Source organism: Fragaria vesca, linkage group LG5 (assembly GCF_000184155.1).
Source record: "Fragaria vesca subsp. vesca linkage group LG5, FraVesHawaii_1.0, whole genome shotgun sequence".
In the NCBI taxonomy this organism is placed as follows: Eukaryota; Viridiplantae; Streptophyta; class Magnoliopsida; order Rosales; family Rosaceae; genus Fragaria; species Fragaria vesca.
In genome coordinates this window covers 10231818-10247150 of record NC_020495.1, presented here as the reverse complement: position 1 = coordinate 10247150, position 15333 = coordinate 10231818, and the positions used below count along the sequence as shown (strand labels likewise).

The 15333-nt window shown below is 38.8% G+C and overlaps 3 protein-coding genes across 3 annotated transcripts; 1 reads left to right on the top strand and 2 right to left on the bottom strand.

Moving 5' to 3' along the window:
- Nucleotides 1-1259: 1259 nt before the first annotated feature.
- Nucleotides 1260-3879, bottom strand: LOC101312635 (beta-glucosidase 44-like). The gene is made up of 11 exons (XM_004299498.1): nucleotides 3621-3879; nucleotides 3407-3465; nucleotides 3181-3256; nucleotides 3015-3086; nucleotides 2828-2915; nucleotides 2486-2738; nucleotides 2278-2393; nucleotides 1974-2197; nucleotides 1851-1882; nucleotides 1641-1743; nucleotides 1260-1544 (listed from the first exon to the last, which is right to left on the bottom strand). The coding sequence occupies exons 1-11, from the start codon at nucleotides 3859-3861 to the stop codon at nucleotides 1267-1269; spliced, it is 1542 nt and encodes a 513-aa protein (XP_004299546.1). The 5' UTR covers nucleotides 3862-3879; the 3' UTR covers nucleotides 1260-1266.
- A 3614-nt stretch (nucleotides 3880-7493) lies between these two features.
- LOC101312928 lies at nucleotides 7494-9799 on the top strand. The gene is made up of 7 exons (XM_004299499.1): nucleotides 7494-7924; nucleotides 8022-8091; nucleotides 8268-8323; nucleotides 8407-8482; nucleotides 8569-8605; nucleotides 9187-9301; nucleotides 9377-9799. The coding sequence occupies exons 1-7, from the start codon at nucleotides 7647-7649 to the stop codon at nucleotides 9612-9614; spliced, it is 870 nt and encodes a 289-aa protein (XP_004299547.1). The 5' UTR covers nucleotides 7494-7646; the 3' UTR covers nucleotides 9615-9799.
- On the bottom strand, nucleotides 9742-13594 carry LOC101312058 (66 kDa stress protein-like). The gene is made up of 6 exons (XM_004299496.1): nucleotides 13203-13594; nucleotides 12949-13110; nucleotides 12668-12854; nucleotides 12158-12580; nucleotides 11417-11824; nucleotides 9742-10632 (listed from the first exon to the last, which is right to left on the bottom strand). The coding sequence occupies exons 1-6, from the start codon at nucleotides 13592-13594 to the stop codon at nucleotides 10375-10377; spliced, it is 1830 nt and encodes a 609-aa protein (XP_004299544.1). The 3' UTR covers nucleotides 9742-10374.
- Between the last annotated feature and the right edge of the window lie 1739 nt (nucleotides 13595-15333).

Sequence of the window (15333 nt, the reverse complement as noted above, 5' to 3'; positions counted from 1 at the left end):
TGAACTAGTTTCTTCTTATATATGTGAAAATGGCATCTATTAATTTCTTGTTTTATTCACTGTCTGATAATGTATGTATGTTAGGTTTGCATTTGCATGTTGAAATATTGTTGTGTAACTCCAAATGAATTAGGTTAATTTGTTTTGTTGATCTAATTGATCTTTTTTTAACTTCAAAACCCTCTTGATAGAAATACTCTTCTTTCATTATACATAAAGCAAAATATATACACCTTGATCATTTTGTCAAAATTTCCCCCCGGGATTCCTCATATTGCATCTTTTTCAACTCATCATAGATATCCGATATGGGATTTAATAGAACTTCTTTGTTGACTGGCCAATTATTCATCATCTGGTTTCTTTGTTCCATTGGGAAGAATAACAACTATTACACAACCACTAATTGGGAGTGTGATGTTATTACACTTTCCCCAGTCTAGTACTGAAGCTTTCAACTTTGACAATCACCTACACCTTAGCTATCCACTTCATATCTTAGTTGGACCAGCATGTATCTAGATGAGTACATATATATGGTTCCTCTCTATTGCGCAGATTTTCTCCTTCCATTTTCTATCATTTCAATCCCTACTTGTCCATGCATATCAGCATATATGGATGTTTTCCTTTGATTTCATGATCATCCATCACAACTTCAAGCGGTGATATATATGTAACTTCATTACAATATAATGGTCCAACTAGTTTGATGAGATCCACAATATATATGTTTATATTCTTCAATTAATCTTCAATATGTTTATATGATCGTTGAAAAGTATGTATGAAACAGCAATGCATGAGAAACTTACAGAAGACAAGCTGGATGAGACTAGGGTTAGGCTTGAGGTGGAAGATATTAATTGTTAACATTAGAAAGTCTTCTAAAGAAGAATCAAGTAACACGGTAGAGTTGCAGGACCTAGAGGCTTTGTAAACTCTTCACAATTTTGGAGGCATACAATTGTCTTTCATACTCTGCATTATTGTTTGATCACTATGATGCATTATTCCGATTACTGTGTGATACACTGATATGTAGTGTGTTTTCACTTCAATAAAAAAATTAACTCATTTGTATATTGTTAGCAAAAACAAATCTAGCAGCGAAGTGCGAGCACCATTCTAGTCAATATATATTGTTGATCGGCAAGAACATTATTACTGAGGGGGATGCAGCAGTCAATCAAATGAACAATATGAATGGCTTGGCCGGTGTTATGAGCTCCTCAAACACTAATGCTTGACATGAAATCTATCTAATTAATGCTTCTTTTTGGTAAGCAGTTTCTTGAACCAGTAGGCAGACATCTTTGGATATCTCTTTAGGGTGGTGAAGTCAACATAGACTATGCCAAACCTTGAAGTGTAACCCAATCTCCATTCGAAGTTGTCCAGCAATGACCAGGCAAAATAGCCTACCACATTGGCGCCTTCATCAACTGCCTTCTTCAGTTGCTCCAGATAGCTTCTGTAGAAGTCGATCCTGTTGGTGTCGTGCAATGCCTCTTGAAGCGTCTGGTTTCCCGGGTTATCCATGCCTGCAAATCAAACAACATGCATGAATTAATGAACTGCTGGAAAGAGGAAAAACAGAATGAAGAGTACTAGAGGAGGAGGCTTTTGTAGAGTAGTACCGTTTTCGGATATAATCACGGTTGGGTTCCCATAGTTCTTTTTTATGTATGTTACACACTTGTACAAACCCCATGGGACTTGGTAGAGCCAAGAAGAATATGCCTGCAAAATGCTCAATATATGGATCATACATCAAAACGAAAGGAGTGAATTGAAGGCCTAATTTCAAGTGATGAAAGCAATTTATGTGTGTTTAGATTGAAATTTACCTGAGGACCGATAAGCACTCCATTCTTCTCAACTGCAAAACTCATGACAGATAATTGAGTCATGACCATATCATTTAAGCAAAATTCTATGTCTTAGCTAGATAAAGAAGAGGAGCATCTTACAAGCAAATCCGGCATTCCAGTCATTTTGGTATCCCAAGGCATTTGGTTTTGTTTTGTTTTGATGTGGATCATACATGTAATAAGCAGTATACTGGTTGATGCCTACAAAATCTATTGAGCCCTTCACCATCTTAACCTCCTCTTTAGTAAACTTTGGTAGCCTATCGCCAACAATATGTTGCATTGTTTTTGGATACTCCCCATATACAATCGGATGAATGAACCTATTGAACAGTCACAAGTTGTTAACATTACACCTGTACTAGATCGAGGTCTACATTGCATCTAAAGCTTGAACTGTTACCATCCAATATGAAAGTCTCTTGCCCTTTGAGCTGCATCTCTGTCATCCTTTGAACTGGTAAGAGGCTCATACCAGTTAAAGTCCAAGAGAATACCAACACTTCCTTTTTGTGTTTTCTGAAAAATGCACATACCTCAGCATCTGCTAATCGTTACAAACATTTCATATATTCTCATATATCAAATTGAGATCATCAATGGTTTTTTACCTGATACTTTTCGCGGTATCTATGAACCGCAGCTGCATGTGACAAAAGCAAATGATGAGCAACAATGTATGGTTCAGTTCCTGAATTCCCAACTGTGCAATTTCCATAAGCTTTGGAGCACCTTGCCGGAGGATTCAGTGCATTGTCATAGCCAAGAGCAGCCACCACTCTAGGCTCATTGAATGTCGTCCAGTACTTGACTCTGTCTCCATATGTCTTGAAGCAAAATTCCGCGTAATCCGCGAAATCCTTCCTGTCAAGTTTGAAGCATATCTCAAAATTCAAGTGCTACTATTTATAAAAATTTGTCAAACTAATCTCAATTCCCAATTAAATACTTACACCACTCTGTCACTTAAGAACCCTAGGTACTCTTGCTCAAGTGCTAGGGGAAGATCATAGTGATGCAAATTTGCATAAGGGGTAATGCCTGCGGAACAAGGCATATCAAACAATCAAATCAAGCAATATTGTACATTGATAGCAATATCAGCATTTTCTATGTTCTAAACTACAGCATTTGCCTTACCTCTTTCGAGCAAGTAATTGATTAACCGGTTGTAGTATGCAACTCCTTTCAAATTCACTTTCCCAGTTCCATCTACATATTTAAGTACAAGACACAAAAGAACTGATCAGAGCAAATACAAACATATATGAAAAGTTCAACTGAATGATGAAGAAATATAATATACCTGGGAAGATTCTTGACCATGATATTGAGAACCTATAGACATCAAAATTTAGGTCCTGCATGATATCAATGTCTTCCTGTGACAACAAAACCAGACTTTAAATCTTACATACTTTATAAATTTTCAACCCGTCACATCTGTTTCTCCATTAAATCTAACAGTTGGAAAACTCAAACCACTGGCATTTCCAGAACACAACAAAATGTTCACAGTAAAAAAAACTTACTTTGTAACGGTGATATTCGTCCGCTGTAACATCTGCTGTATCATTATTTGCAATATTCCCTGTGTCCAAAACATAAAATTTATCCCACACTCATGAATAAATATTTAATTTAGATTTTAGACTAATGCTGTGTTAATTGGCCGGGATCGTAATTACCTGCAGGCCGGCAAGGACAATATACGTACTGCAGTAAAACATAGTCTTATTTAATTACCTGGAATTTTAACGAAGGCATCCCAAATGCTAGGTCCACGACCTTCCTTGTTGGCCATGCCTTCCACCTGATAAGCAGATGTCGCCGTTCCGAACACAAACCCTTTCGGAAAACCAGTTCTGAGTCCACCCTCGGCCTCAGGGAAAGGAGCTCCATTGTACTTAGCTGCACCCGCAGCGTACTGGATCACAACAACAAAACCGCTGAGCAACAAGACCAGCAGTAGTACCGCGGTTCTCATCTTCAATAATTAAGCTACAGAACACAAGAAGAGAGAGAGAGAGAGAGAGAGTTTATATTATATATAAGAAGAGGACAGGTTTTACATGAGGTTCTACAAAAATGGATTAAATAGTGGAGTGGTGGTGCCAAACTTCACACCCTGGTCCTCTCTAGCTAGCTTTGGACCATCCACCTTTTCAATCATTCATTCATGAACTTGTTTTCTTCTTCTAAGAAAATGGTGTCAATCTTACGATTCTTCTTCTTTTACTGGTAATATTACACAATTAGTTAATTTAATTTGCATATACAGATGGAAAGCTAGCTATGCTGGGAACACAAAACTTGATTTGGTAAACCAACTTAAAAACTCCTTGATTAAACAAAGCAAAAGCGTCGCAACACAGGGACAAAAGGATCATCTAGTCAAAATTGATCAACAGAATTCATCATAATTAAGATCCGTCGTTCATGTACATGGCCTGGCTAGCTCACCATTTGGGATTTGGGAACTCACATCAGGGTTTGATCGAGCTATATATATAGTAGCCTCTTTGTTGACATAGTCATCACTGATTGGAATTTCAGTTTCAGAAAACAAGTTGAGCTATATATAACAGCCTCTCTGACTCTGTGAGATTGGTGAATGTTTTGCTGAAGAGGGGATATTGGTTGATCGAGTTAGAGCACTGTTGATTGCAGCTGGTAGTCCTAAGCTCTCTCCTTTATGCGCATCGTGAGGCAATCGTCCTTTTGAGAGTTTTTGGTCTTAGTCAAGATAGGTCAGGATGTTTCTAGGACTGCGAATGGTGCGGCTGATGTAGTGGCTAAGTATGTAGCCCGACTAGATGAGCAGTTATCTTGGTTAGGGGTTAGGCTCGATTGGCTCATGGATGTTATTAATAGTGACAGACCCATAACTGTTTCTAGTAATAGGAAAACAAGTGGGGAAGCTTCTTCCACCGTACCACCGATAATTCCCATATTCTGTAATCTCTTTCATTTTAAATAAAATTCTTCTATTATCATTCTCAAAAAAAAAAAATATATATATATATATATACAATGCTGATCAGGTGCGGACGTCCGCACCTAAAGTTTTGGTGCGGTATTTCTTATTTTTGCACTACTTCCCGATCTTAATTTCCTCTAAACTTTTTTCTAGACATATCTAGATCATCTTGTATAGATAATCTCTGACTAAAATTTCAGCTTAATTTGGTGATTCGTTAAAGGCCCTACAAAATCGAAAAACAATCGACGGCATGTATTTTGTCCGGTTCAGGTATATAACAGAAAAACGCAAGTTTGAGGGCTTTAACGATCACCAAATTGGCTGAAATTTTGCAGAGATGATCTACACAAGATGATCTAGATATGTCTAGAATGAAATTTGAGAAAATTCGATTGGGAAATAGTGCAAAAAATGGAAATCCGCATCAAAATCGTCCGCACCTGATCAGCTAGTGTGTGTGTGTATATATATATATAACAGCCTCTTTTGAGGTTGTTTTCCATTGATTTCATGACCATGGAACTTCAGTCTTGAGTGGTCTAGGAGAGCTCGATAGAGTACTCAATATTTAGGCCTATGTAAGTGTATATTCTTCATTCTCAAACACGTACGTTATTGGTCCTCGTTGAAAAGTATGTAAAAGATCGATCTCTCGATCTGGCCATATGTGTCGGTGTGATCGTTACTTGCTAGCAAACATGTGACCTTGAATGGTAAGAAGAAGAAGACTGTTACACGATGCATGATACTTCCATACTTCCAAATCAATTGAAGATCGAGGAGACTAGGCCCAATACAAACCATGACAGTGAGCAGGCTCTGTGGGCTCTTAAACAAAATGTGGGCCAAAGACATATTTACCGTCATCTCAAAGCCACAAAATTGTTCCTACTTGCTACTGGAACCCTCGATTCGATTCACATGTACAAGAAACTCATGATCGAGACTCGAAACTCATAGGGCATGTTTGCTACAGTAAGACTGTCTTATGGGATTGGATGCTCCTGTTCAGGTTCAATCTCTCTCTCTCTCTCTCTCTCTCTCTCTCTCTCTCTCTCTCTCTCTCTCTCTCTCTCTCTCTCTCTCTCTCTCTCTCTCTCTCTCTCTCTCTCTCTCTCTCTCTCTCTCTCTCTCATTCTCTCTCATCGAGCTGCATAAGCTTATAGGCCTCGTCCTTGCGGTTGGGTTCCACCTCCGTCTACTAAATCGGCGAGGGCTTGTAACGGTCGCCAATGATCTTAGATTGAAGGTTAGATCGAAGTTCGCCGTCAATTTCTCTTGACAATTCAATTTTCGGCAACGTTCTCAGCCGGAGGCGAGTCGAACAGAGACGCACCATAATAGATCGGTCTCGAATCTTCGAATCCAAACGGTGAGACCATCCGTTCAACTGCAAGTCATAACAGATTTCATTCTTCTGCCATGCGAGGTGAAGAGGTTGAAGACGCAACTTCAATAGACAATCAAGAGTGCATAATTGAGCCTGAGATGGAGCTTCAACTAATGAGATTGGGATTTAAGGTCGATTCATCAACAAAGATTGAGCTCGGCACCGTCGTCGGTGACGTCCAATATGGAATTGAAAGTGTTTCATTATTTTTTGGTTTTAGAGTGTGTGTGGGAAATTGGGGCTTCAATCTTGGATGATCAATCTGTAAGGGAGTAGCTTTTGTTGCTGGTAACAACAGCTTTTGTTCTGTTTCATAGCTTCTGTTGCCTACGGTAGTAGCTTTTGTTGCCTGCGGTAGTAACTTTTGTTGTCAGTAATAGTAGTTTTTGTTCTGCTTCATAGTAGCTTTTGTTCTGTTTGGTAGTAGTTTTTGTTGTTGGTAATAGGAGTTTTTGTTCTGCTTCATAGTAGCTTTTGTTCTGTTTGGTAGTAGTTTTTGTTTGTTGCAATAGTAGCTTTTGTTGTTGGTTGTAGTAGTTTTTGTAGGTAGGGATAGCAGCTTTTGTTGCCGGTTGTAGTAGCTTTTGTTGTTAGTAGTAGCTTTTGTTTGCGGCAGTAGTAGCTTTTGTTGCTGGCGGTAGTAGCTTTTGTTAGTGGCGGTAGTAGTTTTTGTAGTAAGTGGTAGTAACTTTTGTTGTTGGTTGTAGTAGTTTTTATAGCAAAGGATAATAGTTTTTGTTGCTATATGTAGTAGTTTTTGTAGTCAGTGATAGTAGCTTTTCTAGCTAGGGATAGTAGTTTTTCTTGCTGGCGGTAGTATCTTTTCTTGCTGGCGGTAGTAGCTTTCGTAACTGTCGGAAACCTCGCCGGAAGTTGGCCAAAGACATTGCCGGAGGTCGGCCGGAGTCCGTCAGAGACCTCGCCGAAGGTCTATCGGAGACTTTACCGGGGAGGAGAATGGTTGTTGACTTTTTACATTAGTGACATTTTTGTAAATATAAGAGAGAAAATCTAATTTTTTAGTTGGATGGTAGTCTGTAATTTAGTTGAACTTCAATACCTTTATTTAAGCTTGGGTGGACTTATATGGGTAAAAATATTTGGGTGGATCTCTATAGGATAAAATGTTTTAAAATTGACTTTTATGTAATTGGCCTTTTTTTTTATCCACGTGTTAATTTAGTTTATGATTCGTTAAAAATATCATATAACTTACATATAATAATAACTGTTTGAGCCAAATATTGAGGGTAAAAAGTTATTTCCGCGTTCTAGTTCTGGGCTCGGAGGCACATACAAACTAAACATCTGGACTCGGGTTGTATGCTGTATTCTAAGACCTTCCTTTCTCAGAAACAAACACTCGCAGTGATCGTCTGAAACGAATTGAAAGGTTTCGATGGACAAGGTGGAGCAGGAGGTGGAGAAGGTGAAGAAGGAGTGGGACGACACCTACAACAATGTCGTAGAGCAAATCAAGGCGATCGAGAACTACGGTAAGTCGGAGACTCAAAACAAGGACTCTCTGCCCAGATTGAAGGGGCTCGCACAAGACGGCTTGGCGTTGCTCAATTCTCTGCAGTTCAAGCTCGATCTGTTCGCTCCTCAATTGCCGACTGACGATCAGGTCCAATCCGCCAAGGCCTTGCTCGACTCCTGGAAAAACCGATCCCACAGGTATCGGATTGAATTATCAAAACCCTAAGAATATTTCAGTTATGGATTTGATATCAATTTTGGCAACTGATCAAGTTTTTGTGGTGTTTACGTGCAGTTTGAGGTTGAGTATGAGGAATGCGAATTTACAAGCGAATGATAATATTAGGAAAGCTGCTCAGAAAGAGGTAATGAGCTATGTTTTGGAGTAGTTTGAGCTTTGTTTGTAATCTTCGCCATTGCGATAAGCTTAAGAAATTGATGCATTTTACTTGTTAGTGATGAGCTTAAGAAGTTGATGTCTTGTAAGTTATGTATTTATTTGGTTATTGAGAAGAAGTAGTTGTGTGATTGATTTTGGCAGAGGGAACTTCTGTTGGGAGGTGGAGGAGAGTCCACAGCTCGCAGGCGAAACTTGCAGTATGTATTTTCATTGTGAATACAGTTCTCTCTTGCTTTTAAATGATTTCGCTACTGAGCCTGTAATTTGTCATTGGTTCTAGGACAAAGGCTGGCATGACATCTGCTGTAGAAAGCATCACAGATAGCCTTAGGCGGACTCGTCAACTAATGGTTCAGGTCAGCATCTGTATTTTTTTTTCTTTCTTTTAAATGTTCTAAATTTCAGTTAATACAAATTGAATGTATCTATGGGCTGTTTACAGGAGGTGGAAAGAAGCGCTGGCACACTCATGACTTTTGGTGAGTTCAAGTCATTCTTACATGTCAATTCTCTGGGTGCAGCACTGCATTCTTCTGAATAGAAAACATAAGTTGAGCTTTATAAATATGTCAATAGTTTTGAATTGAAGTTTAGCACTCAATGATTGTATAGATAAGATATAGACTGTTCAGGCATTGGTTTGTGCAAATCAGCAGAGTTGTTTTGACAATGGAAATCACAGTCTGGAACTATTAGAATCATAGATACCAGGTGGGACTCGTTTAAAAATTGGAATAAGCTGATGGTCTATTCTGTGAGAAAGATGTAAAATCTTCAGCAATGCTCTTCCCTAACTAAAAGGTGTATAAAGAACATTGAAAACTGGATCTGGTGTTTCAATATTCTCAGAGCATTCTTATGCCACTTGATTGTGCTCCAAATTGTCAGTGCGAAAAGCTATATATTATGTGTATTCCATTGAGGGAGCCTTGTGTATTATTTTATTAAGATTTGTTAATTCTAAGGTCTGCTTGTGTAATATCTGGAATATGAACATTAGTTTATTTGTTTAGAAAAGGGAGCTAAGATCGCAAGACTAAAACTGTATGTTGGTATTCAGAGGAATCTACTGGAGTACTGAGGAAGGCTGAGACTGAATACAAAGGACACCGTAGTCTGTTAATGCGTACCAGAAACCTACTATCCACAATGCAACGCCAAGATGTCATTGACAGGTTTGTAAATTATTTTTTGCTGTCCTATATTATCTATATATAAACAGATTCTAATATTGAGTTACTTTTGGACAGGGTGATCATTGCAGTTGGAGTTTTCCTGTTTACATGTGCTGTTCTTTATGTTGTTTCGAAGCGCATTGGTATACTGTATTTACAGAGGAAGGTCACAGCTGCTTTCAAGGCCGGTATGGTTGGTAAAGAGCTCCGGCCTGGAGCTGTTGGCAACGGTGTAAATCATGCCCCAGTCTATGACAATGCACTTCGTAAAGCCGAGGAACCTTTGGAGAGATTAATGCACGATGAACTATGACATTTTAGAAAGATTGTTATCCTTAGTTTTGTCCATGGTTTGTTCTTTCCAGTTCACATTAACAGAGCTAGCCTCTACCACATAGGTTTCAGGAGCAGCTTTGTCAAACATGTACACCTTGTTTCATATTGGAAATGAAGGATATCATGCATATGAAACATATATGATTCACTCCCTAACCAGGAGGATACATATGCTAAGTTGCTTAGTTTGAGCTTTAGCCTACAACAAACCTTAACATGACTGACTGTTGGTATTGGCAACACGGGCACAAATGTTGCACATACAAACACATTCACCCTTACCGGGCACAGTATAACATAGATAAATATCTCGACTTTCCTCGCACCAAAAATTCAGGAAAGAAAAGTTTCATGATTAGTAGAAAACGGAAAACAAATACAACGGAAAAATTCAGTTTGATCTTCTGCTTCTGCACTGATACTCATGTCAAGATTCTAGATTGTTGCCGTGCAGCTACCACTCAATGGTTTCCATGGTTCAAATCTCTGGAGATTTACAATGCTAAGGTACCTCTTCAGACCTTTGCGAAATTCAAATAATCGAACAAGACTTTTAAGAAACAAACATCACATCTGAAATCCACCAAGTTTTATAACTAGCAAGTAGAAACAACTCCAAACTGCATTTTTTTTCTCACCCAGGGCAAGCTCGTAACAGTATAAAACCAGGAAATCCAGAAAGTCCATTAACTTCTTCACTGATGCTTTTATAACCTCCTGAATTCCTACACAATACGCTATTGGGGAGTCAACTTCCAAACACGAACAAACGCATCCTCGCCAGAGCTTACCACTGTGTGCTCATCGGTGAAAGCTATCCCATATACCCCGCCCAAATGAGCGCCCTTTATGGTTACACGGCTTGATGCAGGCTTGTCAACTTCATATATAATGACACAAGTGTCAAGTGATCCAGTAGCGACCATGCTGTTATCAGGAGACCACGCAAGGCAGTTTATTCGAGCAGTATGGTACAGCATGTTCTTAAGCTTGACCTACAACATAGAATGTGCCAAAAAATGCAACCAGTCAGTTCAAATTGCAAATGTCATAAAATTCAAGGTGATCAGGATTTTTAAGACAATGTCACAACCAGGCATCTAATGAGCAATATTAACATTAAGGTACAATTGGCATTCCATTGAGTCTCACATAATTTGTCTGTAACTCTGACTCTCACTACCTTAAGACAGATATCACTTCCTCGCAAAACTACCTTGCACTTTTCCATACTTACACATATAAGTATATGAGCATAAGTAATAACAGAAGGGATAATGACTACAAGAATAAAAATTTCTTTTTGTATTATAAATGTGACTTCAAGAGTTCCTTCACATATCAAATTCAAAGTTCTATGCAATAGATATGAATTATATTATTTATCATTCCATTGTGTACATCTTTTCATATAATTTACTGAATCAGTGATGAATGCACTCAAAGAAATAGTTGGTTAATTGCACCGACCAATTACATAAATTTTATGAGTGGAACTTCATCACCTTTCCTTTATCCTACTTATATGTGTTTCATTATAATTCTCTACTAAAAACCAAGCATTTGGTTTGCTAAAGAACATTAATTGATCATAGATTGATGCAGAAATCTACACCCGCATACCAACACATTCATACATGCACATATAAATACCCATAACTAGGAAAAAGGATAATATTTTGTCCTGCTCATCATCCACTAAAGGATCTAATACCAAGATAATAGTTATAAATATAGATCGGCAAATGGTAAACATTAGCTTTGAGTATCGAGCACTACCTCTCGGGAGGCACGATCCCAGATGACAGCTTCTCGGTTCAAATCTCCTGATGCAATCATTGAAACATCTGGAGAGTAATGTATGACACTAATAGCACCCCGATGTTTCTCTAGTACAGCCTCTTCCGTAAGTGTATTGCCTGCTATAGAATAAATGTGCAGTTTACCATCCTGCCCACCAATGATAGCTTCACTACCATCTGGTGCAATTGCAGATGCTGTGACAGTAAACCCAAGGTTTATAGTTGACACTACTTTGCCGCCACGAAGCAAGAGAGCTCCTGAATCAGTTGAAACCAAAACGAGTTCAGGATAATGAAGGGCATGGCTTATGTCCTTTGGCTGACTACCAACATCAATAGATTCTGCATCTCCACATTGATCACCATTTAAGGGAACTCTCCACACCTGGATAGTAATGAGAGAAAGCATGAGCAAGAACTGAGATAAAACAATATTTAAACAAAGTAAGAACTTTTGGTTACTAATAAGTATTTCTATCACCCCAACACCCCAAATCTCGAAGTGATCATGATTTTATACCCGCTTTATAAATGGCTTTGTACACCTTTTTCAGTAATTGTATGTGGGGCATCAGATGTTGTTATAGAAACCAATCTAGTGATATATTTGGGTCACACAAAAGAAGAAGAGTACAGTTTGATTTTCCTCGAGAAATGAAAATGTAAAAACTAGATATCATGAAATTGCATGAGAAAGAGAACATAGAATTCTAGTTACTGTATTGTCGAATCCAGATGTAACAATTTCTTCTTCAACAGCTGCAAAGCATTTTATTTGTGAGGTCTCCTTCCTTTGTAATTTTCCACTATATCCAACGCCTTGAATCCATTTAACAATCAAACCATCATAGCTGGTAGACAATATAACTTTTGGGTCATTCTTCAGAACAGACAATGAAGTAACATTCTTCATGTGTCCAAATAGCGATAATGGGGCTTTATCAAGGTCACTTGCTGAGAATATACTAATCATGCCTCCAAGTGAAACAGTAACTATATGATCATTCTGCCATAGGCCGCCAACTAGCATGTCCTCCACTCCACCTGATCCAGGACATGTCAACGTTTTATGCACCTTCCCATGGTAATCCTCACATATATCCCATATTTTTGCCGTCTTGTCAGCAGACACAGTCAGAATCTATCATTCCAAACAAGCATTATTCAGCAAACATGAACACATTTTTAGTAATGTGATGAACAAAATCCCTAAACCGATCCATGTTACCTGTTTGCCATCAGGACTCCAGCTAAGAGCATAAATGCTGCCTTTGTGGCCATCTTCCGACGAAAGCTCACCGATCTTCTCCGCAGTCTTCCCATCAAAAATAAGCCCCTTCTTATCCGAGCTTACAGTAATAAACTTACTCCCATCCGGAGAGTACCTCACGCAGTTCACAAAATTCGAGTGATCCCTGACATCCAAAAACCACAAAAGACAATTTAACCCACATACATTACATTACAATATGATCACAATCATCACTATGATCAATCATAGTACAAAACCTGTGAGACTGCTTGAATTTGAAAGGTGGCCCTTCATAGAAATTGACCAAGAAATCCTCGCCGCACGTGACAATGCGAAAGGGCCTGGTTGGCTTGAACACACAGCTCAAAACCCGCTTCGAATGCCCATCAAAATCCCCAACAGTAGACCCTGAATCCCACCTAATCAAAAATCCACACCAATTTTTATTCATCCAAAAATCGAAAACACCAATGCAATTGATAAAGATCGGAAAAAACGACGTGTCGCTTACATGAAGGCGCGAACGAGGGATTTCCCTTTGCCCTCACCGCAGGCGACGATCCTGAGGCCGTCGGCGGACCACTGGAGGTCGTCGATCCGGCCGGAGAGGACCTTGAACTCGTTCTTGAGGACGAAATCGTTGTGGGTCCCCCAGATCCGGACGGTGCCGGAGACGTCGGCGGAGGCGATCCACTCGCCGTTGGGGGAGAATCTGGCGACGGTGGCCGGGTAGGCGTGCTCGGCGTAGACGGCGACGTCGAGAGGGTTGTCGAGGTTCATGATGATGACGGATCTGCCATTGGTGTAGAGGAGCCGGTTGGATTTGGGGTCGCCGGAGATCAGGATCCCGCGGCCGCGCTCCGTCGAGGGGACGCAGGCGTAGGCCTCGGCGAGTTGGGGCATTTTGGGGATTTCGGGTGGGAAAATGAGATTTTGTGGGGATTTTGAAAGCGCGCAGGTTTTATAAGACTGGGGAAGAAGTGGTGGTCATGATGAGGACCGGTGAGGTTTGGAAGTGTTCAAAAGGACACGTGTCGGACATGTATTTGTGGTTCTAAAGCGAGATTGGATTTTGGGCTGGTCAGACTCAGAAAGCAAAAGGAACCTAACTGTGTAGAACTGTGAACCCCGGCCTGGCCCATCCATCATTTTTTTTCCCTATTATTTTTTTTCTTTTGATTGATAGGAGTCAAGTTCCTGTCAATTAATAATGACGTCAACTACCTCAAATTAGAAAATAGATACCCTTAGACTAAACACATATTTGATTGTGATCGGTAAGGCCCAGTCTAATACAGTTTCATTTTTTTTAAAAAATCAGTTTACATCCGAACTTTTAGATTTTATAGTGTTTGGTAAATGAGAAAAAATCAGCTTTTTAAAAAAATTACAGGTCACTGACAGTAGCTTTTACAGCAACTTGAATGTTACTTTTAAAAACAGCTGTCACTAAAAACACTATAAATTAATAAATCTTATCTTAGCAGCACTTTTAAAACTAATATTTATCAAACAGAAAACTGTTTTAATTCACAGTTGATTAATTTCGCAGTACAATAACAGCAGTTTTTTTTTAAAAAATCACATCAATACCAAACTGTTTTGCGACATGTGTGTACAGATCGATCTTCAATGAAATGAAATTTTATTTCGCATGCCATTAACAATGAAAATAAGCAAAGCATGAAAGTTTCACATTTAAAAATGTCAAATAGAGTAGCGATGGATACGGAAATATAACTATCGAGCATGTGACAATGTAATCTTTTTTTCTTTTTCTTTTTTGAGAATGTGACAATGTAATCTTAGTAGTCAAAAATAAGTGAAAAATTGTTATAGTCATGCGGAGGGGATTTTTATATAGTTTTTTTTATCTAATAAACATTATAACTTCGTGAGTCGACAAATTCACAACCTCCCACTTATTATTTATTAAGGGGAGACTATGTCGTCAGACCAAATAGTATTGGGTGGATTTTTATATAGTTAGATAGATAAAATTAAGGATTGGATTAAGTATGTGTAAAAACAAGTATTGAGTATAAAAGAAAAGAAAGAAAATAAGAATCTAATGGGCACATCGTTGCCATGTACGTGCACGTACTTCTAAATTTGGAGTTTCATTTTTGGGCTGCATCCTCATTTTTTCTTCTTCTCTATTCCTAATTCGTACAATTATTGTATATAAAGTTACGATCAAATTATGAATAACATGAATCCATGCCAAACCAAATAAGCATATAATAAATTGAAATCTCAATTCTCAAGTAAAAGACTTCTATTTTCTATTTATGTCAATATAAGTGCCCTAATTGTTTAAGTGACAATTAGATGAATTAAGTACTTAAGGTTAAGGGTGACCTGGCTAGCCAGCTATATATGAGACATTAGATTAAGAAGGTAGGGGCGGTCCACCGACTCAAATGTGTTAGCTAGATGGTGGAGAGCGAAGGGAAGTAAAGGTAAGTGGCAATGTAGCATTGGCCGGTGCACATTCTCACTCACCTCACCAAAGCATGCACACTACTCTTGTCATTCATTCACCCTCCGTCACAGCCATTTGTTTGTTTAAACATGGCGACTGGTAAAAACAACCGGTCCAGCCCTCCATTCCATATTTGTCAACTTGATCCTTCAAGTAT